This window comes from Aphelocoma coerulescens, assembly GCF_041296385.1.
Source record: "Aphelocoma coerulescens isolate FSJ_1873_10779 chromosome Z unlocalized genomic scaffold, UR_Acoe_1.0 ChrZ, whole genome shotgun sequence".
Lineage (NCBI taxonomy): Eukaryota > Metazoa > Chordata > Aves > Passeriformes > Corvidae > Aphelocoma > Aphelocoma coerulescens.
The window spans coordinates 60,825,011-60,847,330 of NW_027184085.1; the positions used below are offsets into that span (position 1 = coordinate 60,825,011).

Here is a 22,320-nt window from a genome sequence, read left to right on the forward strand (position 1 = left end):
TTCTAAGCAAGTTCCTCTTTTTTTAAAGGTAATACAGTGTTTTAAATTCAAAATCTTGCTGTGTTTTCCAGAACGTACACTGTCTGTGAAGTATATCCAGGGCCCAACCTGAATGTAGTTCTAGGTGCTAATGGCACAGGCAAGTCAAGCATTGTTTGTGCCATCTGCCTGGGACTGGCTGGGAAACCTTCTTTCCTAGGACGAGTTGATAAGGTAACTATGAGCTTTTGTGATTTTCATGATTAATCTGAATTTCATTCAGAGCACTGTCCAGCAGAGGATGGGACAAAGATGGTCTTCCTTGATTTGCTTTACTTTTATAAAAAGTAAGGTGTCTAAATTGAAGAGTAACCTGGTCCAGAGACAAAGGGGGGTTGTCTTAATTAACTGCTTGCTGTCTTGTATAAATTATGAAACAGAAACACCTGAATTGTAGTGCAGCCTGAGTGGACTAGAGGTTTTATCTGAAGATGGCTAAGCATCCACAGTGGGGTAGAAAAATGCTACTTAATGGCCTAAAAACATTTGATAAGAAGTACCAACTAAAGGAGAAATAGACAAAGTCTAAAATAAATTCCCAAATACACAGTACCTGTAGAAAGAATACACTCCTTATGTGTCTTGAGAATTCAGCTAGAAGCATGGAGGCACTGATCTTTGATTTAAATGGAATTTGGATTGCTCTACTCTTTTTTTACCTTTTACTTTCAAGATCTTGTGCGTTGTCACTATAGTAGGAAGTTTATATTTTGAAATTTTCAGAGTTGTGCTATTTGTTTTCTTGGATATTCTCATTGGATGCAGTTTATCTGACTAGGTTTGGAGCAATGAATCTGGGTTCTTAAATGATTGCCCATATTCTCTTGTAGCTGCTCAGTCATAAGCAAATGTGAATATGGGAATTGACTGCATGGCCATTACCGTGTGTTGGTATTTCTCTTTACTTTTCATGGTTTATTTTCATACTGTTATAATTTGCAGTTCTAGTACAGATGTTCAGCAGTGTGTTTTCAGTTGTCTTGCCCTTGTTCCCCAAATTTGTGAGAACTTCTTCCTGTCTGTGGATCTGCTGATTATAATTTGTTCAGTTTTGAAGGCTGACGTTAACCAGAAATTGTTAACTTGTGGAGGAAGTTCTAATGCTGCTGCTGGAGGATAACAGTGTCTTCCTTTCTTTTTAGTGCTTTATTTTTGTTTTGATTGTAAGTTTTCAATAAAATATGCTGTTACAGCAGCTCCATTAGACAAATGTGTTTTCTTGTAAAATAATACATGTAAATATACTGTTATTTTGCAGTAACAACTTGTAAATTAATTTTGTAGATCGGTCTCTTTGTGAAGCAGGGGTGCATGAAAGGCGTAGTGGAAATTGAACTGTAAGTAGTAAAACTATTTCCTCGTGCACTTTTAATTGGATCACTTCCCCACACAGTCATTCACAAAGTTGTGAGAAAAAAATTTGGTGTACAGAGGTCTGTCTTTAAGCTGGTGCTTTAATTACTCCTTTTTTAATTCCTCTGGACTTCAGGATATTAAGTTTAAATATTTATCACACAAGAAATGGTCAGTGATGGCTACTCTTGATCTCGCTTTCTGAAGCATTTCACCTTGTCTTTATGTACAAAAAATGTATGGGTAATGATTGTTGTATATGATGTGTTTAGCTTTTGATTACATTTAAGGTTCTGATGATTTAAATTTAGTCAGTTCTGCCATCACTATGTGGTGGTTGGAATTCTTTTTATTGAAGAAAAAAAAATGCAAAAGTCTTAAGTTTTAAAACAGATTGTTTTGCCTTCACTTTCTTATACTGATAGTGCTGGTGTGAGGGGCTTCTCTGCATCCTCACTGAAAACATTGCAAACTGATACAAAAGAGGTAAAAACAAAGATCTGAGTAGTTCCATGTAATGCAGTCTTAGGTAAGCTGTTGCAAAACAGAGAACTGGAAATCATTTAGACTGTAAAATTCCACTAGTAGCTTCTGGCATAGGGCAGTATTACATGCTTCCTTTTTTGTGGCTGCTATGGCATGGGTAATTTTAGTAAGCCTTAACCTGGTCTGTTTGCCTGAATGAAGCTGAAAATAGAGATAGTCAACTGATTCATAGCCTGTATTAATTTGGATAACAATTGGCCACCCTGATCAGGTTTTCTAAAAAGAAAATTTTGTTGAGGAAAAAAAATACCACAGCAGGCCTTGGAAAAAGTCCTGTCCATTTTCGTTGCTGTGGGGGTGATCAAGTAAGACCTTCTTTAGAGATTGCCTAGGCAATGTGTTCAGGAGATGGGATGTCTTTCAGGTAGATGTTGTGATTGTTTTAACGTAGATGTATCTTGATGTTACTTGAAAATCTGGAAAGAATCTTGCAGTTTGTGAAGATTTAGAATTTCATGGCTCATTAGACCCAGCATGTCATGGTTGCAGTGTAGCTTAGTCCTTTGTCTGACTGGTAAAAAATATTTAAATACAACATCTGGGCTGGGAGACCAATGATGCAGAAGATTGCTTTTTTGACAGGAACTAAAAATTGAAGTTCTGTATGCATGTATTGCCTTTGTTGAATGTGGCCCTTGGAATGTAGCTATACCCTAGTTATGGTAGTAAAAATATGCTAATTTAATGAAAGAAAGGAGCATGGCTTTGTAGGTCTTTTGAAGGAAGTCTGATAAATTAAAATGAGGTGGTGCAGGAAGTAACAATTCAGTAATCAAGAAATAGGATCATATCCCTATAGTGCTTAGTCCAAACACTGGCAACAGCTGTATACTCAGTTTACATTGACCTCTATTCTTGAGTCTCCTGAGGTACATGGCCACTCTACAAGCCTATATTCGCCATCCTTAACAGTGTGCTTAACAGGCAAGAGACAATTTCTAAATCAAAATGGTAAACTAAAATCCCACTTCTTACTTACTTCTTACTGCTGCATTTTAACCAGACTAAATTTTTGAAAGTAGGTATTGAGCTAGAAAACTAAATGGCAACTAATGTGTCTTTACTGGTTTTTAAAAGCAGAAAAGGGAAATAAATTAGTATTTTTTGTGCTGTATGCTATTTTTATTTTCAAATGAAATATATATGCACAGCTTACTGATGTATTTCTGTACACTAGCAATTCAAAGACATACTGCACCTCCTTCACACCAATTTTAAAACTTAGTAAATCTCACACAAATTACACTTTATAGAAACTTCACATTTTCAACTTCTAAGTGTTTCATACATTCAGCATGAGAGTCTCATTTATATAGATAACTTCTGAGTTAAGATTTGCAGATATTTTTGATGTTTCCCGTGTGAGTTTAATTCATCACTGAAGTACTGGATTTTTCTGAATCATGTAAATGAGAATCTGATGGTACTGTCCAGTTAATTTAGATGAAATATTTAGCTATCTATAAAGTCTAATAATACTTTGACACTTGGTAACCTTTGACACTTGTAACACTTCTCACGTATTCTTGAAGTGTAAACACTTATTTCTATTAATCAGGTTTAAGTCACCAGCCAATATTATTATCACACGTGAGATTTATGTGGTGAGCAATGCGTCAGCGTGGTTTATCAATAGAGAGCCAGCAACCCTGAAAACAGTAGAAGAACAGATTGCAGCCTTAAACATCCAGGTGGACAATTTGTGCCAGTTTCTCCCTCAGGTACGAATTAATTTTGAAAGACAGTGGGTGCAAATGGAGTACTGTGCTTTGAGAGGATTTTGTTCCTGGTTAGCTTGAGCAGCACTTCTGCTAGTTCAGTGGGACAGTACAAAGAACAAGAGGGATGATGAGCTGTGCTGGTGTGATGGTGAAAGAAAAGAGGAGCTGTGTGTCCTTTTAAGCTCACTAATTGGGCAGTTTTGTACCTGTTGACTCTGAAAGAAAAAAGATACTGATATTCCCTGTCCTGGTGTTCAAGTAGCAGCAGTTGCTAATAGAACCTTTCCAGTAATGTCAGCAGTTTCTTGAGCATAGGGCTTAAAGATGTATAGAATTGAATTATGTAAGAATAAAATCATCCTAACGAAAAGTAAGTCTTAAAGGAGAGAGAATATTAAGAATACTACTGGCAGTTCCTGCATTTGAATCCATGTTGAAGCAGGTCAGGATTCCTGTGTGGGTAGCTAAGTGGCCTCACATTGCACTTTAAAGTTGTGACAGGTTCCTTCCCAGTTCATGTGGATCATCAGGATTGGTAGTAAAAGGAAACCTTATCAGAGCCTAGCCATGGCATTAATGTTGAATTCAAGAAGGCATGCAGAAAAGCATTAAAGTTTAGAGAGCTAATACTGCAGAAACAAAAATATGCCAGGTGTTTAATGGTTCATTTTCACTTACATACAGTATTTGTTCAGAACTTTCGGCATACTATGGTAACATAACTTTGTGCTTAAAACAACCTTTTCTCTTTAGTACATAAATGTCAGTTCAGTCACTATTACTGTGTTGATAGTTCTGGTTTATTTGTTCTCTCCCAATGTATTAACAGCAAGCACACTTCTTGAGTCAGTCTCGGCTTTGAATGTTCTTCTGCCTTCGACAGCAATACTTCCTAATAGCCTTGGCTGCCAGCTTTGATAATACCTTCTACGTGGCTTAACTTTCAAGTTTGTCACAGTATTTATGCTACAAGGGTTTAGCTTCAGCAGCCTGGGAACAAATGCTCCTGAAAGTTTGGTTGCTACTCGATGAGATGGTCATTAACTATGCCAGAGCTATTTAGCATAGAACTGTAAGTCAGGTGATGCTTGTGAGAAGTATGCCACAGTGTAAAAATCCAGTATTACTGTATTGCACTGTTCCAGCTAATCCTGTATTTTTATAACTTCTTTAAATTTCATAGGACAAAGTTGGAGAATTTACAAAACTGAGTAAGACTGAGTTGCTCGAAGCCACTGAAAAATCCATTGGTTCTCCAGAAATGTACCAGTTTCATTGTGAACTGAAAAATTACAGGGAAAAGGAAAGAGAACTGGAGGTAAAAATGCACTTTAGAGAGCAGTGAATGTAGGAAAAGTGAAATAAATTTTACCCTGACACGTTACAGAATTAGAAGGTGGTATTTATTTACAAAGTCCGTGGTAAGTTGATTTTACCAAACAATGCTTATCTTCTCTCAGAACTCATTCACTCTGACACTCACATGCTTGTAAGTACAAAGACGTGTGCAAATGGTCTGGACTCAAAAGACAAAGAAAATACGGCTGTCATCAAGTACTCCTCTCTTCTCTGGGATTTTTGACTGGTAACAAGTTTCCTAGACAGATCTTTTACGTCTTCTCTATGTCATTGGCTATTACAGCATGCTCCATTGCTTTAGTGTTACTCACTTCCTTGAAAAGAAAGGGACAGACAAAAAGGAAAAGGAACAGTGTTTGGGAACAATGTCTGTCCTTAGCCATACAGGCCATTCTTGTAATCCTTTGTTCTCCTGTTTTTATCTTTTTGGATGGTTCCCCTCTAGTTACTGCTTCACTAAAATGTCTCCACTAGCATTAAATTTCTGCTTTAATGTACAGGTAATGGGTTACATGTAGAGTAGTTTCTGAGAAGAGTTTTCACAAAGTAGATACTGTAAAACATGAAAATATGTATTCCAGAACTTGTGCAGAGAAAAAACCACCTCACTGGAGAAAATGAAACAGAGGGTTGAACGGTACAAGCAAGATGTTGACAGATACCACGAATGCAAGCGCCATGTAGACTTAATAGAGATGCTTGAAAGGAAAAGGCCATGGGTGGTAAGTTTCATTTCCAGTATTTTCTCGCCTAACCCATTTTCTGTAAGATAGTGAAATTAGAAATAGGCCAAAAGTTGCTTTAGAAGAAGTGTGACTGGAGTAATTTGAATATTGTTACAATTGCTCAGTGCAAACAGGCTAGGTCTTGAAATTCTGTTCTTGGCCTGTGATGTTTGCTTACATACCCAGCTGTACTGAATAAATTGCTTCAGAAGTAGTTCAGGTAGTTAGTGCACACCTCAAAAAGCCAGCAGGACAGGCCAAGAGCAGTATTCCTTTTATTCTGTGCAGAAACAATTGGTGTAAGTGCTAGCTGGCTCTACTTGCTTCTTCAGCTGTAACTTTTTTTACATGTTTTTTTGTTAATTTTTTTAGAGGTTAAGTTCCTCTTAATTTATTAGTTGAGGTTTAATGTGCATGACATACATGTCAGTGAATTAAAGTTGCCAATCTCAAAAATATTAGCTTTTGGACAGAAATTTTAAAACAAATTTGAAAGAACGTAGAATAAAGGACAGGTCATGTTGGGATTTCAGGGATTGTCTCCGGATTACTGAGAGATGTCACAGAGATAATGTTGCTGAATCACTCTCATGTTTATTGAAGGTGAGACAGGAGAGATGTTGTGAACAACATTTCTAATATCAAAGGCAGCAGTTACAGTAGCAATAGCAAAAGCAAAAGTAGCAGTGGCAGCTGCAGCAAATACAGAGGTCAGGGTTAGCAGCAGCTGCAGCAGATCCAAAAATGCTGAGGTAGGTAGGTAGGAGCTTTTTTCTACAAGGCCTTTTATGCTTCTTTAAGCCAGTAAGCAAATGCCACAAAGCTTGCTAACACATTTGTACTAATCACCACTGTATGTGATTTTACCGCCATGTGTATTTTCTTATCCAGTCAACATACTGCTATTAAGGCCTTTTGCACAGGCTTATATTGCTACATCTTAACTTTCTAGGAAACTCTATTATAGAATTTATTGTTAAACTCAAAATTCTTTACTCTTAACCTATTTGTGAGAAAAGAGACAACTCTCAGTTAAATAAAAAATTAAAATAATGTATTGAAAACGGAAAAATTGAAAAATTACAGAAATTAGAAAAATATAAAAATTTGGGATCCTGTGGCTCGATAGATGGTATGCCTCAGGAGCTCAGGGATCTGAGATCTTCTGGTTGAGACAGCACTGGACCTCAGGTAAAGAAAAAGGACTTGCAGTGCTGGGCTGGCTTTTGGCTGGTCCAGAAGTCAAAAAAAAAAAGTTACTAAAGGCTCCTTAATAGGAGTAAGGCTTTTAATGCCCAGCACTGATGTCCACCACAGCTAGCCTGCAGAGGACACTCTCCTTCCCCTTTCTCCCCTTTCTCCCCTTTCTCCCCTTTCTCCCCTTTCTCCCCTTTCTCCCCTTTCTCCCCTTTCTCCCCTTTCTCCCCTTTCTCCCCTTTCTCCCCTTTCTCCCCTTTCTCCCCTTTCTCCCCTTTCTCCCCTTTCTCCCCTTTCTCCCCTTTCTCCCCTTTCTCCCCTTTCTCCCCTTTCTCCCCTCTTTGAAGCCTGTCTCGTTGTTTTATAGTGCCTTTGCTCTGCCCCAGCCCGCCCACAGCCCTCCCACAGCCCGCTCCTTCAGTTTAAAGTGATTGGTGCTTTCCCTTTGCTAGATCATCTCCGTCCACCAATGGCTCATCGTTGTCAGAGGGGTGGTATCAGTTGAGATAAGGGTGCTAACATGCCTTCATTAAAATTCAGGTTGCCATGGAGCTTGCCTACAGGGTAATGGCTGTGGGGCTAAAAATAGCTGCTGGCTGTTAGAACTGGGGTTTTTGGAGTTAGCCTTTGGAACCAAAGTGCAAGTAAAAACACCTAAAAAAATATTAAAATACATCCAACACATCTTAAAACACTTGTAAAAGTATACAGTACACACAGGAAAGATAACTCTTATGGTGTACAGGTGGTTTGAAGTTTGAAAAGGGAGCATAAAGTTGGGGATTTTTTAACTGGGGAATTTTTAACTGGGAAGGGTGTAACTCTCTTAATAAACTACTTTGAACAATTGAAAACACTGATAATGGAACTTGATTTTTGTACCTGGGCTGATGGGTTAATTTTAACATTTAAAATATTTAACTCAGAATTAATTAATTAAAGCACTTAATATGCAAAGACCAAGCACAATTAGGGATTTCATGTATGACATATCACTAATATTTCTTGCATAAAACATATTTTTACTTGTTAAAAATACATTTCTACTTTTATAAGGCATACTTATTTCAAAACTACAAAACTACATTTGCTTTAAACTGCAGAAGCTCGTTGTCTTAACTCAGGCAGCTTTTGCTGAGGTCTCAGATTGAAACATGTATCCACTTCTATCTGTTCAAGCACAATGCTGTTTCTCTACCCTGTCAGCACCTGCAGGTTTTCTGTAACGTCATTTCCCACAAGGTCATTTACATAAGTCAAAGTCTTTCTGAGGAGCACTTTGGTACTAGTTTAGTTTAGTGTTGAATGGTCGCTCAGATTAAATTGTTCTAAACAGTTCAAACTGATGGGGATTTCGGTTTACTGAAACAATATGTTGTTTGCCTTGTTTGCAGGCTTTGTAGAGTTCATGAAATACAGATAAAGAACTTTCAGAAAACTTGATTTACTATTTGTGAATGTGGAAAACTTATTTTTTTGCAATTTTGCATATAACAAAGCCTCACCTGGCTATGTAAAGAACTTTGTGGCCTTTGCATCTTGAGCAGCTGGGTTCAAAGGGTCCTCACTGCCTTCAAATCTTGCTAACAGTGGAGGGATTTAGGAGTAGCAATTGAAATAGATGGATGGTGGTATGTGTTAAGGAAGTATGGTATACATTCTGTATACCATTCAGTACTTGCTGAATGATGGGAGTTTTTATTACTACGTGTGTTAGCCTGGTGTTTCATAATTAATGTAGACTAATACTGATTGTTCTCTACTGTAAGATATTTGCTTATAAAGAAAGGCTTGTTGGACACTGGCAGAGGAAAACTAAGCTAAGAATTTTATCTGCTGACAATTAAATTGCCTTCCATAACTTAGAGAACATTCGTGCTAGTTACGTGTTACTTAAGCAAGTTTAGTCACACTTTGTCACACCTTACTCCCACTGCTGTCTTCTGGACAGTTTGTGTTGCTCAGTATGTTAAAGACTTTTCGTGGGTGCATTCAATTAAATGTAACTTTTTGGCCACTGAATCCATAGAAGCAACAGTGTGCTTTGACACCTTGGTGGAGTTCTGATTAACACTACAGAATCCGTAGTGTATATTAGGTTCAGGGAAAAGAGAAGAGAAATGGAGGTAAATATTCACCTTAGAGATGCTGAGAGCAGTGACTGGAGGTAAATTTAAATACATTTTAACATGAGATCTTCCGTGTGCAGAATTTACAGTTGAAATCAAAGGTCATCGACATAATCGTTTTACTATCTGATAGGATATTTGAACTACAAGCTGTAATAAAATTCCACATTTCTGTTGCTGTTTTGTGATTTGTCAAACTGTGACAGAACTTTTGGCATTGTCCTACACTGCAAAACAGCAAGCTCTCTCTAAAAGAAGAAGTGTACTGTTCTACAAGGGTGTGGGTTTTTTTGTTGTTTTGACTTAGCACTGTTTAGTCCTAAGAATAAATGGTTTTTTGGGTCTTAAAATGGGGTTTACCGAAGTTGAGAGTAGTATGGGAGTTTATTCTTCCTTTTGTGGATGGTTCATCAGCTCTGTCCTCCCCAAAACACAGGTTTCAACTTGAAGGCTAAACGCACCTAGCTGTTCAGTTTACCTTTGTAACAAAGCAGAGTAGCTACAGGTGAGCTTCCAAGTCAGCTGGAAGGCAGATGTATAAACACTGCTTTATGTTATGAAATAGAGAAAACAGGCAGCCTGAAAATATTTTGACTCAAATATGACATTACTGTTTCTTAATTGTAATGGAAAAGAGGAAGTCTAGTGATGAGCTTGTTCATGTTCTGACCACTGTTGAAGTGCATTTTTATTCTGAAGACTGTTGCTTTTCACCTGAGGAACTTTTTTCTGGTCATGTGCTTTTTTCTAGGCAGGGACAACTGCTTCTATATGTGGAGAATTATACGCCATTTTCAATATGTCTATGTCTAATAAGTTTTTGAACATATACTGTAAATTCCATAGAAATCTGTAGTTCCTGTAATCACGTAGTGTGGAGCAAGAAAATATGGTACACTTCTTAATAAGAGAACAAAGACTGCTTGATTAAGACAACAAGGACTATTCACTCGAGGCAGGAGAGATGTAACAAAATTTCTAAAATGTAACAGGTAGCAGAAGCACAGTAGTTTGCAGAAAAAATCGTTATACCAGCACTTGTTTTAGGAGAAAAGAACTGATGTGGATATTAGGAATGTGATCACATATACTGTTAGTTAGCAGACAGATGAACAGCTGTACTATTGGCTATCCAGACTCGTGTTATTCTGACCTGATAGTGAAAATATTATAAAAGCTATATATGTTTCTAATAAATATACCACGACTGGAGACAGTGCATCATTCATATGTCACAATGTAGTTTTGAAAATATATTTTGGTCAAGCCATGTCCATTCTTCTTTTCCTCCTCTGACATTTACAATTAAGAAAAGTATTGTTTTAAGGTGCACATATCTCTTTGGAGAGCTGAAATGCTTTGGAAGTTCTGCAGGTCTTTAGTGGAATGTGCAATTACAAGCATCAAAGTTACTTGTGTACAGATTACCAGAATACAGAGATATTGTGTACATCAGATTTTCTTAAAGTATTAAAGGGATCTGCTGTGTAAAAATCACGTCATGACAGTTCTATGGAACTTGCCTGTACTTTGTATCTGAAGAATCTGAAGTGTAATTGTATGCATGTGCATTTGCTTTAGTCTTGAAACAAAATGCCTTATTTAGAGCAGAGCTAAATTTTAAGCTTAGTCTTTCAGCTAAGTGAAAGTATAATCCCTTTACCTCTGTAACTTTGGAAGAGTGGCTGTAACAGTTCTGTGACTGTACGTCACAGAATTAGAGCAGCTTTTTTCAAATACTTTTTGACTCTTTGAAAAAGATACTATGAAGAAAGATCTTGGATTTTATACCCTAAGTTGATATATCTGTGATTAATCAGGTTAGTTAAGTAACTATGAAAAAGTGGTAGCAGATAAAGCCAAGTCACCTGTTACAGATAGCTTCCAGGTGGTCTTTATTTATTATTATTATTATTATTATTATTATTATTATTATTATTATTATTATTATTATTATTATTATTATTATTATTATTTTAATGCTCCAAAGTTTGGAATAAGATAGGTGTATGTTCTGAATTAGGGGCTTTCTTTAGTGCATACAAAGTCAAACAGCCTTCCCTTCTTCTGTTCCCCTGCATACCTGAATCTGCTCCTCTCTCTGGTCCTCTGAACATCTTGGTTTTTTTCTCATGAACCTTTCATGGTCTCATGGAACATAATGTTCTCTTATGTTTCTTTGTTTGGGGGAGCTGGGGAGAGGTTCCCCTTCTTTTTGTGCCTTTCTTTTTAATTTTTTTTTCTCGCCAGAGAGTATAATACACACTAAAAGAATCACTAATAATGACTCCTTCAGCTTAAACTACTTTCTCTACAAAATTCCCACCTTCTTGAAGTGGAGGTTCTTGGTTACCATACTCCTTACCATCTCTTTTCTCTCATGAATGTATCTTCAGCTAAACTTCCCAGATAGCGATGGCTTTGGTGTTTATGGTGTATCGTGGAGTTTTTGCTTGTTTCTTGAAAGTCTTTTCCGCTCTGTCCCCTTGGTTTACTTCAGTAGTGGTTGTGTCTGTTACTTGCTCTGATGATCTGTCCAGCTCCTTTCCTTTTCTTTCTCCCAAAATTGTTTGTGGTTACTTGCTCCTTAGCTTTTAGACTTCTGCCTAAGTAGTCTCAAACTATGAACAGAGATGGGCTAAGGAGTTTTTTCCGCAATGATCCTAGATGGACTTTAGAGACAAGGTAGTTGCAGACACATGGGTTGTTTCTTCTGCCACTTGAATTGCATATTATTTAAGAAGCATTGATTATGTGTCCTCATTCATTGGGGACTGAACGATCCCTACAACTCCTCGTCATTGGAACTAGTAACATTATTACTTAAGTAGTTGCTCTAATACTAGTTTGTGAAAGAGATTTTTCTTCTAAAATTCATGAGCAATTAAATAAAATGTTTGGACAGTATAAAACACTGGAATAGAAGACAGTTTTTTAGTGTTTTACTTTCAATTCTTCCAAGGAATATGAAAATATTCGTGAGCAGCATGAAGAAGCGAAACAAAACCGAAACCAAGTTAAGAAAGAGCTGAAGTCTCTGAAAGAAATGCAGGCCCCATGGACAAAAAAAATCGAAGAAGCTGAAGAAAATTTAAAGAGTCTGGATATGAAAACCAGAGATAATGTAGGTATTGAAGTTCTTGTTTAAGATAGGTAATATTTCAGATGTTCTGTGTTCAGCTTTGTAAAATGTAAAATGATAACCTCTTTCTTTGAAGTGCATCATAATGATGTTTCAGCAGAAATTTGAAGCACCTGTGCCTTCTCCATGTCTGTTCAAGGAGTACATTCCTTAGTAAACCTTTAGTAGCAATTCTTCAGTCTGCTCTTGGTTTCATAAAAGCAAGTCTTAAAATTTCTCTTTGTTGTACCTTAAAAATCTTCAAGGATATAATGTCAATAGTTTCCCCTAGTTAGGTACTTTTGTTGAATTAGATGCCTGTTTTCATCTGTTCTGTAGTTTGGGTTTGTGGATGCTCTTTGTACCTTCTTACCTTTATTTAAGGTAAATTACAACTTTACTGGCCTACAAGCATTCCTCTAATATCTAATATAATTCCACAGCAAGTAGGACTTGATTTTTTAATTAGACAGTAATCTTCCATCAGTTGTGAATATTTTTATGCATAAGGAAATTTAATGATAAACCTGTTACTGTGCGGATACTGCAACACGCGTATCAAACAAGGAGGCCCGTGGGAAAGAAATAGATATGGACGGATTCTTGATGGATGTTTCAGAGATGTTTATTTCCCCAGCTGCATGACCGGGGCTCTGCTGAGGAACTGTTACAGTCCCGGGACCCGAGGGTCCTTGCCCGTGCAGGGGAACACAAAACAACCCATGGGGAACGAGGCTGACCAGGGGCAGGGAAACCCTGTGCCTCCCCTCAGGGCTCCCGGGGCTACATGGCAGGGGGAAGGGACCCCGACATAAACCTACCTATGTGTTACAGTTTATGTAAGTGTTTTGAACAGCTGGGTTTATGGAAAAATACTATTTCCATGTGAAAAATAAGAGTACTGTAATTCACTGCAGGATTTTAACTATTATTTACTATTCAGATTGCAGAAGTCATTGAATGCATAAGCTGCACAAGTTTGCAGTGGACAACCAAAGTTTAATGATCACTTGAGAATGTTTGTTTGCTGCAGTGAGTTCTGTTTGAAGATAAGTGACCCACTTAGAGGAGTTGATGTGCAGACGCATGACACCTGTAGAGGATTGCTGCCTTGAAGCGTTTTGTAGAATGAGAGTCTGAAACTTCAGTGGCACTTAATGCACTGGGAGCTAATAAACTAGTCATGTGCTTCCTTTAAAAAAAAAACCAAACAAATGAAAACACCCTTGCCCCAAACAAAAAACTAACCCAAAACCAAACCAGAAGGACCAGACCAAAAACCCCTACAGATTGTTGTTCAGTGTTTTTGTTGTGATAAACGCTGTACAACAATATGAAGTACTCAAGTACCTCATAATTATAAGAAGGGTCTTTGGTAAAGGTATTTAGGTTTTTTGTCCCACATTATTGCAATAGTTTACTATGCTTTGAGTCAAAATAACTAAATGTTAAAAATGTTGCGGTCTTACTGCAGTTGCCTTTTTTTGGTGTGGTTGGGCTTTTTGTTTTGAAGGTTTTTGTTGTTTAAGGGTAAGTGTACTTTCTTAGGGGAAGTTAACAGCTGGAAGCTTGAAATTAATTTTCATAATGCAACAGTGCCATCATGCTTGCGAATTGCTATGCTTTGTTTTCACTGCTTGATCTTATCCTGTTGGGTTTTACTGAGATGTTTCAAATTACTATATTTTTTTCAAATGGGAAAGAGTTCCACTTAACCATTGGTACCACTGTTCTTGGAAGTATTGGGCTGTATTCAGATAAAAGTACTCTTTTTAGTTAAAGGTTGTACTTTTGTTTCTATGAGAAGCCTAAGACAAGCATTGATCATTTTAGTTTTAACTTATGGGGAGCTTGCTCAGCATAGGCCACTTCCTACAAAACAAGGGAAGAAAATCTGAGAGAATGTACAAGACGGTTGATTTATACTCTTGAATCTGTGTATTTTTCTTCTCAATCTAAACTTGTTGACTAGAGCTTTCATATACTATATATTCACAACGTTAGCCGTATGGTGAAGTGTTGCTTAATTTGAGTCTGGAAAATGGATTAGGTACATTTGTTCTACAGTATTCCAGAAGCCAAAAATACAGGAAGAAGGAAAGAGGATAAATTTGAAATAAGTAATTTATAGAAGACTTACTGAGGTACTCTGATATGGCTTTCCAGTGATTAGTTACATTTTGTATTTTATTTATAACTGATACTATTCTGTATATAGTGTTATAATAAGACACTTCCAAACCTGTTTTGTTCTGATGTTAAATGATATGTCCAAGTCTAATTTGAATGATTATTATTTTGTCTTGAACTCAGAGTCCAGAATTGCGGAAAAAGACAAAAGGGAATATGTTATATATGTGGTTAGGCATGAGCTATTTGTAAGATACCAGGCAAGTTAAGAAGATCTGAGAGTTGCACTGCTGCTTTTTGAACTTTTTTGACAGTAACTTCTTTTCAGGTGCTGAAATTGATTTCCCTCACACATACTTTCATAGTTCGGCTGTTGAAGTATCCTTGGAAAGGCGTATCAGTGCTGGTTGCGCTGTCAGGAGATAGTTTTGACCTAATGTAAAAGTAGCGCAAGACTTTTAAGTAGCTTAAAATAGCTTAGGCTGCTACATCTTCATTAGTTCGTCACCTTTTCATAGACTGCTTGAATTTCTTGTAACTTAGAATTCTGTCTTTGTACAAATGCAGGCATTTGGCGAGAGTTTCACAGGTAATTATTCTTTAATCCAGAAGGAGTTGATTATCATTAGTTTGGCATAAGGGAAAGCAGTTTAGTATTTTAAGTCTGCTCTATTCTGGGCACACAGACCTGTAGAGAATATAGTTCTCTTCAGACCCTTTGCTCCAGGCTTAAATCCATTATCAAAGTACTTTAATTCTGATTGCTTCTTGAGATCTTTCTCTTGACATGAGGATATATATGTGAGACCAGAAATAAACCACCTCTTCATTTTGTCTTTGTTGCACTTTGTTGGCAAAAAACCCTGTATGGAGTTGTAGTTTTGCCTGGAAGGAGCTGAACAGCAAGGAAAGGCAGAGTTAAATCTGGGAAGAAATTATTGTATCCAGACATTGCATGACTTTTTCTCCTGTCTCTTTGTGTTAAAACCCTTTCAATTTCTGGGTGAGATTAAAAATTTTTGGTAACATTTGGTGGTTTGGGCAGTAGGATGTGTAGAATGTGGAATAAAAGAAATTGGCCCATATTGTAGGAAAAGTTTGATAAAATGGTGTATTTTCAGAACAGTTTCATCAGGCTCTTTAAAGACATTTGAACAGAGTTAACTATGCAATGCAATTTTTTTAGCAATATTTAGTAGTATAAAGCAGTCTTTTGTGGTTGTACCATGAAAATCATAAAGACAGTTCTAGTTAATATGTTCTGTAGGTAGGTCTATATATAAACATATAATAACTGAAAATACAATGATAACTGAAAAACTGAATTCCAGTTCCTTACTAGTGTCTGATTTTGAGAGCCTTTAGAATGGCTTTGTGAACATTGTGCATCAGTTTCCTGGGAGAGAGCTTCCTCTTCAAGACTGCCTCCCTGAGCTCTTTGGAAAGAGCATCACAGATCAGTACCTCATAGCAGTCAACTGCAAGACCCAGACGTATTTGTTGTTTGCTGTCTTTATGCAAACACCTGTGTGAGTCTTAAAATTTTTGTGCTTTTTTGTGGTTGTGGTAGGGAAAAAATTCTGCGTAGTTTTATTTTCTCGGTCTTGATGTATCTTAATGTTTTCAGTATGACTGACTGCAGGAAAATGTTTCTTCCAGTGACAGTGCTGTTTTATTTCTGTGTCTACACTGGAATTGGCTTACAGTCCTTCCATCCTTCTGCAGTGTTCCAGTATTGTCTTTGCAGTGCTTCAGCCTTGAGCATTCAGGGAAGGAGGAATTCAGTTTGCAGAGGAAGGATAATGTACTTCCCCTGTGTTTGGAACTCAGCTGTGTAGGTGCCTGAACAACTTGACCTAATAAAACATGCTCTGAGAAGGGAATGGGGCAAGGTGATGCCAAGAAGTTCCTTCTAACCTATATTATTCTTCCACTTTGTAGAAGCTGAGTATAGAGAAGGGGCAGAGACATGGATGCCTACACATGAGCCAACAAGTTGTCAAGCTCAGCTGTGTGGGATCTTGCTCTAGCACAATTATTTCAGATGTAGGATGACATGGACAAAATCTGGTTTGGTCATCCTGTGCCTAGGAGCTTAAGCTTTGCTTGCTCTTTAGTATCTCCTTTCTTTGCAGAGCTGGTTTGGAGAAAGAGGCAAGAACATTTTATAATTGTAGAGATCTCTATGTAAAATTTACATTGAAATTAAGGATGGAGTTATTTTAATTTCAGATTAGGAACTTCCTCTATATGTCATGCCTGAATTTGCAGACATATAGCTGCATGGTTGTGAACAGTACAGTATATGTGGTGTTATACAAGTCTTCACAAATTGCTGAAATTAAACATGCTGCAGATACAGTTAAGAATAAGAAATGGGTGAGTATGACTTTCTAAGTAGTAAAATGCAAAGTAAATAGTTATGCATTTACAAGATGTTGTTCAAAATCTGACTACTTTTTACAAATATAACTGAATTTATGACTGTAGTTTAAATACCTTGCTGTATGCAGGCTGCTGAAATCAGAAGTATCTCCCAGAAATGTAAAGAGAAGCAAGATGCTTTGGAGATGAAAGATAAACAGGTAAGAGTCTCTTTATCTGTAACTTTTCTTGGTGTTTGTTTGGGTTTTTTTGTCTGCTCTTCTGTTAGCAGAGGGGCAAATTTCTATGAAGATGCTGCAAATGCTTGCACTCTTCACTCCCTCTGGTGCACAATGAGTCTTTAGAACTCTATTAGTCCAAAAGGAATTACTGAGGGAGGGGTGTATACTGCATAAAATGAGTTGCCTTATGGAGTAAACAAATGTGTGTGTATGTATAGATAGATACAGATAAATACACACACTGTTTGTGATAGGCTTTCCTTGGAAAGCTACAGCCTCTGTAGTGATTCACTCAGCACTAAGCATGCCCTCTGTGTGAAATTGCTTCTAAGTATATGCATCCTGCATCTTGTAAAAAGAAACATCCTTGCAAGGACCTGTTGTAAACCTGAGTCTCATCTAAGCACTTCGTCAAGAAATGTACAAATGAAATGCACAAGGGTGCAGAGTTAAAACCTCAAAGTTGTGTTTGGGCTATGGATTTTACTTAATCATAGACCTCATATGTGTTAAGCAATTGTTAAGCAGTTTATTAACCTTTAAGCTTCTGCTTTTGTGAAAATGAAGGAACATCATGAATTGACTTACAGGCTTGATTGTATTTTTGCTTATGTTCTTCAACTGCCATAGTGCTACTGAAACTGTGTCATAGTGCTGTTGGAACTGTAACAGACTCTTGGGGTTTTGGTGCATGATTATGTCAGCATTTAATAGCAGTTGCACAGGTATCCTAAGTATTTATTATAGGTTCTGTATACTAAACTATTCTCTTGATGGAAATACTCAAAATTTTTAGATTGAAGAAATTAATCAAGCATTCAGAATGAAAAAAGATGAAGAAACAAACAGGCAGAAGAAAATATACCAAACTCAAAAAATAATACAGGAGTGGCAGAATGAGCTGGACACAATGGCAGTCTGTGAGAATCTTCAGCCACAAATTGATGCTATTAATATTGAGCTGAAAGAATTACAAGAAGAAAGGGTGAATATTGATAATGATGTCAATGATCTAAGAGCAGAAAAAACTAATCAAGAGCGGGAAAAGAAAAGTAAGTTACTTGAGGTTTTTTTGTCATTTTACTATTTTAATGACTGTACAGAATCTACACTACTTATTGTAGTGAAATAATTCAAGGTGTTCACCTCAATCCTCCTAGTTGGCTTACATGTATAGCAGTCCTCTTTCCTGTTACCAGTTGTATTAAAAGTAACATCCACTTTCAAAATTGAACAAGAAGATTCAAAAGTAACAATTGATCTTAAAACTATCCTTCAAAGAATCAATATTTCTGATCTCTGCATAAGGTGACTCCTTTGCTGCTTTGGAGGTCTGGGGGATTTTTTGTTGTAAAGGAAGGTGTTTAGTTAGTAGGTTCTGAAAATCAATCCCAAACCTGATGGAGAAAGCAGTTCGCTTTGAAGATGCAGTGTTTTAGCTACTTCATATGTTATATGCAGTATATTAGCTGCTGATGCTGCATTTGTCCTTTCTAGATGAACTTTAGTTAACGTTAATTCCAGAGTTTCTTTACACTGGTTTGGGATTTGCAGTTAGTCCTTTCTAAGAAATGAAATGAAATTAAAAACCTGAAGCTTGGCAGGTGGAGAGGGTGTTGTATACATATTCCTCGGTGAATGTTGCTCATTTGTGCATACCTGTCTGTCTGCCACATAACTTCCCATAAAATCCAGGAAGAAACTGAGGTAGAGAGTCCAAGTGACCTGGGGAAGGAGACACTGTATTTTATCTTAGTCAAAAATCTTATCAAAAATCTGTGGTTTTGATCGCTGTCTCTTCTGAATAGCAAATGCTTTCATGCATGGTCTGTTGTCACACATTTTGGTTTTTGCCAGCATGAAATAACACAGAAATTTCACATTAGTAGTCCTACTATCTTTTTCCTTTGGGCATGTGTTTATATTTAAGTACAAAGGTAGAACAAGTCTTGATGAAACATACTTCTAAGGCAAAATTCCTCTATTTTTACTGTGCCTACCACATTTTGTTATTCCTTGGGTAAATTTTCAATTCTGTTTTAGATGTTAAGCTGTAATAGTTCTTAACATTTCTTCAGAAGTAGCAGCATCTCAATTCTGGAAAGAGAAACTTAGTTCTTGTCGTTTACTAACAACCTTATTTTTGGAGGAGTGTAGTCAGTAGATACCAGAAAGTGCTGGTTATAATGTGTACTTGCTATGGACTCTGTTTAAGAAACTACCTTAAATTACAGGAATAATTGATCGCCTTGGACAACTTAATAATATAATGCATATGAAGGAAGAGAACCTTAAAATGAGATTCCGGGACACACACTCTGCTATTATGTGGCTAAGAAAGAACAAAGACAAGTTTAAAAAAAGAACCTGTGAACCCATGATGCTTGAAGTAAGATGATTTACTTGCATACCACTCTGTTAATGGTTAGATTATTTATGTCTTGCAACACTTCGAGAATGACTTGAGGACTTCTAAGACACATCTTGGAATGTTCTGCCAAGTACATGCAGGATAATCATAGTTAGAATTCCATAGGCAATGTAGTAGTTGAATAATGTGGGATGGCACCTTTCCTCCTCAAGAACATGCCTTTGCAGGTTTCCTTTAAGGTGCAGCCACTTATTATCAAGTCTTACTACTTAAGACTTAAGTAATTCTTAGTTGCTGCTTAAAAAAAAGCAGTGGTAGTTACCAGTTATCTCCCCTTGCAGCACAACCTGCTCAGCTGTGGTTACTTCTCTCTGTGAGTGATCTCCGAGTGTTTTTTTGGTTTGCTTTACCCAGCCATCTAGAGATGTGGAAATCTGTTGCTGATTTTGTTTTGTGTGTTAGTTTGATTTGATAGCTGCTGTACTAGCTAGTAATAGCAGGGCTAAATTTTCAAAGGGGACATTGGTTTTTTTTGTGCATTCCTCCTCTTGAAATATGTGCTCTATATAATGTGAAGAGGATGAGGATCTCCAGTTGCACTTCTTCTCAGAATTGCAAACTTATTAATAATGTATTGCTACAATTTAAATTAGTATATTAGAATATTTATATACAAATTCTTACACCTTGTACATGTACTAGGACTGCTCAAAATTACTTTTATTTAGAATAGAATCCCAAGGATTTCTTGTTATTAGCAGAACTTTGAATTCTTTCTGAAAGACCACATCAAGATTTTACAAATGCCTTGATAAGGATATCTTTACTTTTAGTTAAGGCCTCATTAACCTCTGTAAATTCAATTGGTGTTTGAATTTGTTTTTTCTGTGTTGAGGTATAACCCCAAGCCAGCAGTCAAGTCCCAGGCAGCTGATCATTCACTGCCCCACCCGCAGAATTGAGTAGAGAATCAGAAGAGTAAAAGCTTAGACAACTCATGGGGTGAGATAGAGACAATCTAATAAGGAAAGCAAAGGCTGTGCACATGAGGAAAGCAAAACAAGGAATCAAGTCACTGTTTCCCATGGGCAGACAGGTGCTCAGCCATCTCCAGGAGAGCAGGGCTCCATCACTCATGAAAGTGACTTGGTGTCCTGGTTTTGGCCATGGGCAGGGTTAAAGTTTTTGCACTGCTCAAGAGGATCTGTGGCTGAGAGGGCATGGCCAGACCTTATTTGTTCCATACCACCTTACCTCATTGCTGAAGGTTGAGGATAAGGGACTGTTGCTTTTGAGAATGCATCCCTTTCAGGTTGGGAGAAGTAGTGGTCAGGGACTTTCGGTGTAAATTGTTAGTCTTACACCTTTTGTTATTAAATATATGCAGTTACTGGTTGCTTTCTTATCTCATTGCTGTTTCCAGTAAATTGTTCTTATCTCAACCCATGATTTTCACCTTTTTTGCCTCCAGTTCTCAACTCCATCCTGCTGGAGCAGGAAGCAGGGAGGGGACATGGGGAGTGAGCAGTGGCATGGTTTTAGTGGGCCTTCTAAATTGAAGAATAGCATTTCTAAACGATGACCTTTGGGAAGCCATCACTCCAAATGTCCCCCATTCCTTCTCCTCCTCTCATGCTATATACTGAGCATGATGATCTGGGATACCCCTTGGTGAATTTGGATCACCTGTTCTGGCTCCGTTTCCTCCCAGTCTCCCATGCACCACCCCTACCTTACTGCTGTGGCAGCATGAAGAGCAGAAAAGGCCTTGGCTCCGTTAGAAATAACAACCATCTTTGTGTTATGAACCCTCTTCAGCACAAATCAAGCCACAGCCCCATACTAGCCACTGTGGAGAAAATTAACTCTGCCTCAGCCAAAGCTGATACTTTGGTATCATGTAAATTAGTCTAATGTACTTAAAAATTCAAAGCTTGCAGATTGCTGTTAACTATACCCAGCCTTTGGCCAACTTGAGATTATTAAATTGTGTAGTTTTGTGTAATTTTGCCTTTGGGTGTCATGTATGGTGACATAATGTCTAATTACTCATGAAAGTTAACTGAAAAACACAAACGTTAGCATTTCTTTCAGATTTGGAAAACTTCATCCATTTTAAGGGTGTGGGATTTTTTTCTTAGGAATTTCAAGACACCAGTTTGAGGAGTGTGGTGTTTTCTGTTGCTAATTGAAAACCTTTACTCTAGTGCTGGAGGAGAGCCATTAGACATGAGGATAGGGGTGGTTGCAATTGTAAGGTCAGGATGGAGCAGAAGAGGGAGAGGTGGTATGGTGAGAGATGGTGATAACTTCGGGAGTACTGAAAAAGGATATGGATGGCTAAAAATTAAGCACAATGACCTGTGACTTACAACAGGTTTCCTCCCATGAGAATTGGTTGCAAAAAAGGCAGGCAATATGTTTTTGAAGACATTGTTCTTTTTTTCATTAAATGTAGATATGGGTATCATCTTGACTGTTGAAAATGTTTTTGGGGTGGTAAGTCCAATTGTATTAAATCACTTGCTCATTACCTTTCTTTATTAGATCAATGTGAAAGACAGTAGACATGCTAAATACATTGAAAATCACATTTCGACCAATGACATGAGGGCTTTCGTTTTTGAGTGTCAAGAAGATATGGAAACATTTCTGGTGGAGGCAAGTTGGCACCAATTTTAAAACTTCCTTAAGTACTCAAGTACGAGCCCTGAACTTGGGAGTCTACCAAGTAAATCTGTATCACAGCAATAGATTTCTGTATCGTAACAAGTAGGTAATGCAAAGTGTTCAAATACTTTCTTCAGAATTAAGGTTTTCTTAAAGCTTAGACTGACTGGAGAGATGCAGGAATAGTAACAAGATGTGGTTTTTTAGATTGTTTTCTTTGGCCAGGCAATCATCACTTAAGCAGAAAATACTGTGTACAAGAAAATGGCTAGAGCAGAAATCTACAAATTTAGTACCAAAATTTTCCAGTGCTCCTTGACTAAAGAGGCAAGAGAGCATCTTTTGTGACATGC

At 37.4% G+C, this 22,320-nt stretch overlaps 1 protein-coding gene across 2 annotated transcripts in view; it reads left to right on the forward strand.

Annotated features, from left to right (window-relative positions):
- Nucleotides 1-22,320, forward strand: part of SMC5 (structural maintenance of chromosomes 5) — a 43,022-nt gene that overhangs the window by 1,335 nt on the left and 19,367 nt on the right. For both annotated transcript variants that reach the window (XM_069001292.1, XM_069001293.1), the window contains exons 2-11: nt 72-213; nt 1,324-1,376; nt 3,497-3,659; nt 4,843-4,977; nt 5,600-5,740; nt 12,032-12,193; nt 16,834-16,905; nt 17,723-17,978; nt 19,161-19,315; nt 21,845-21,958. In XM_069001292.1, coding sequence (XP_068857393.1) covers nt 72-213; nt 1,324-1,376; nt 3,497-3,659; nt 4,843-4,977; nt 5,600-5,740; nt 12,032-12,193; nt 16,834-16,905; nt 17,723-17,978; nt 19,161-19,315; nt 21,845-21,958 — 1,393 coding nt within the window. The remainder of the gene's footprint in view (nt 1-71; nt 214-1,323; nt 1,377-3,496; nt 3,660-4,842; nt 4,978-5,599; nt 5,741-12,031; nt 12,194-16,833; nt 16,906-17,722; nt 17,979-19,160; nt 19,316-21,844; nt 21,959-22,320) is intronic.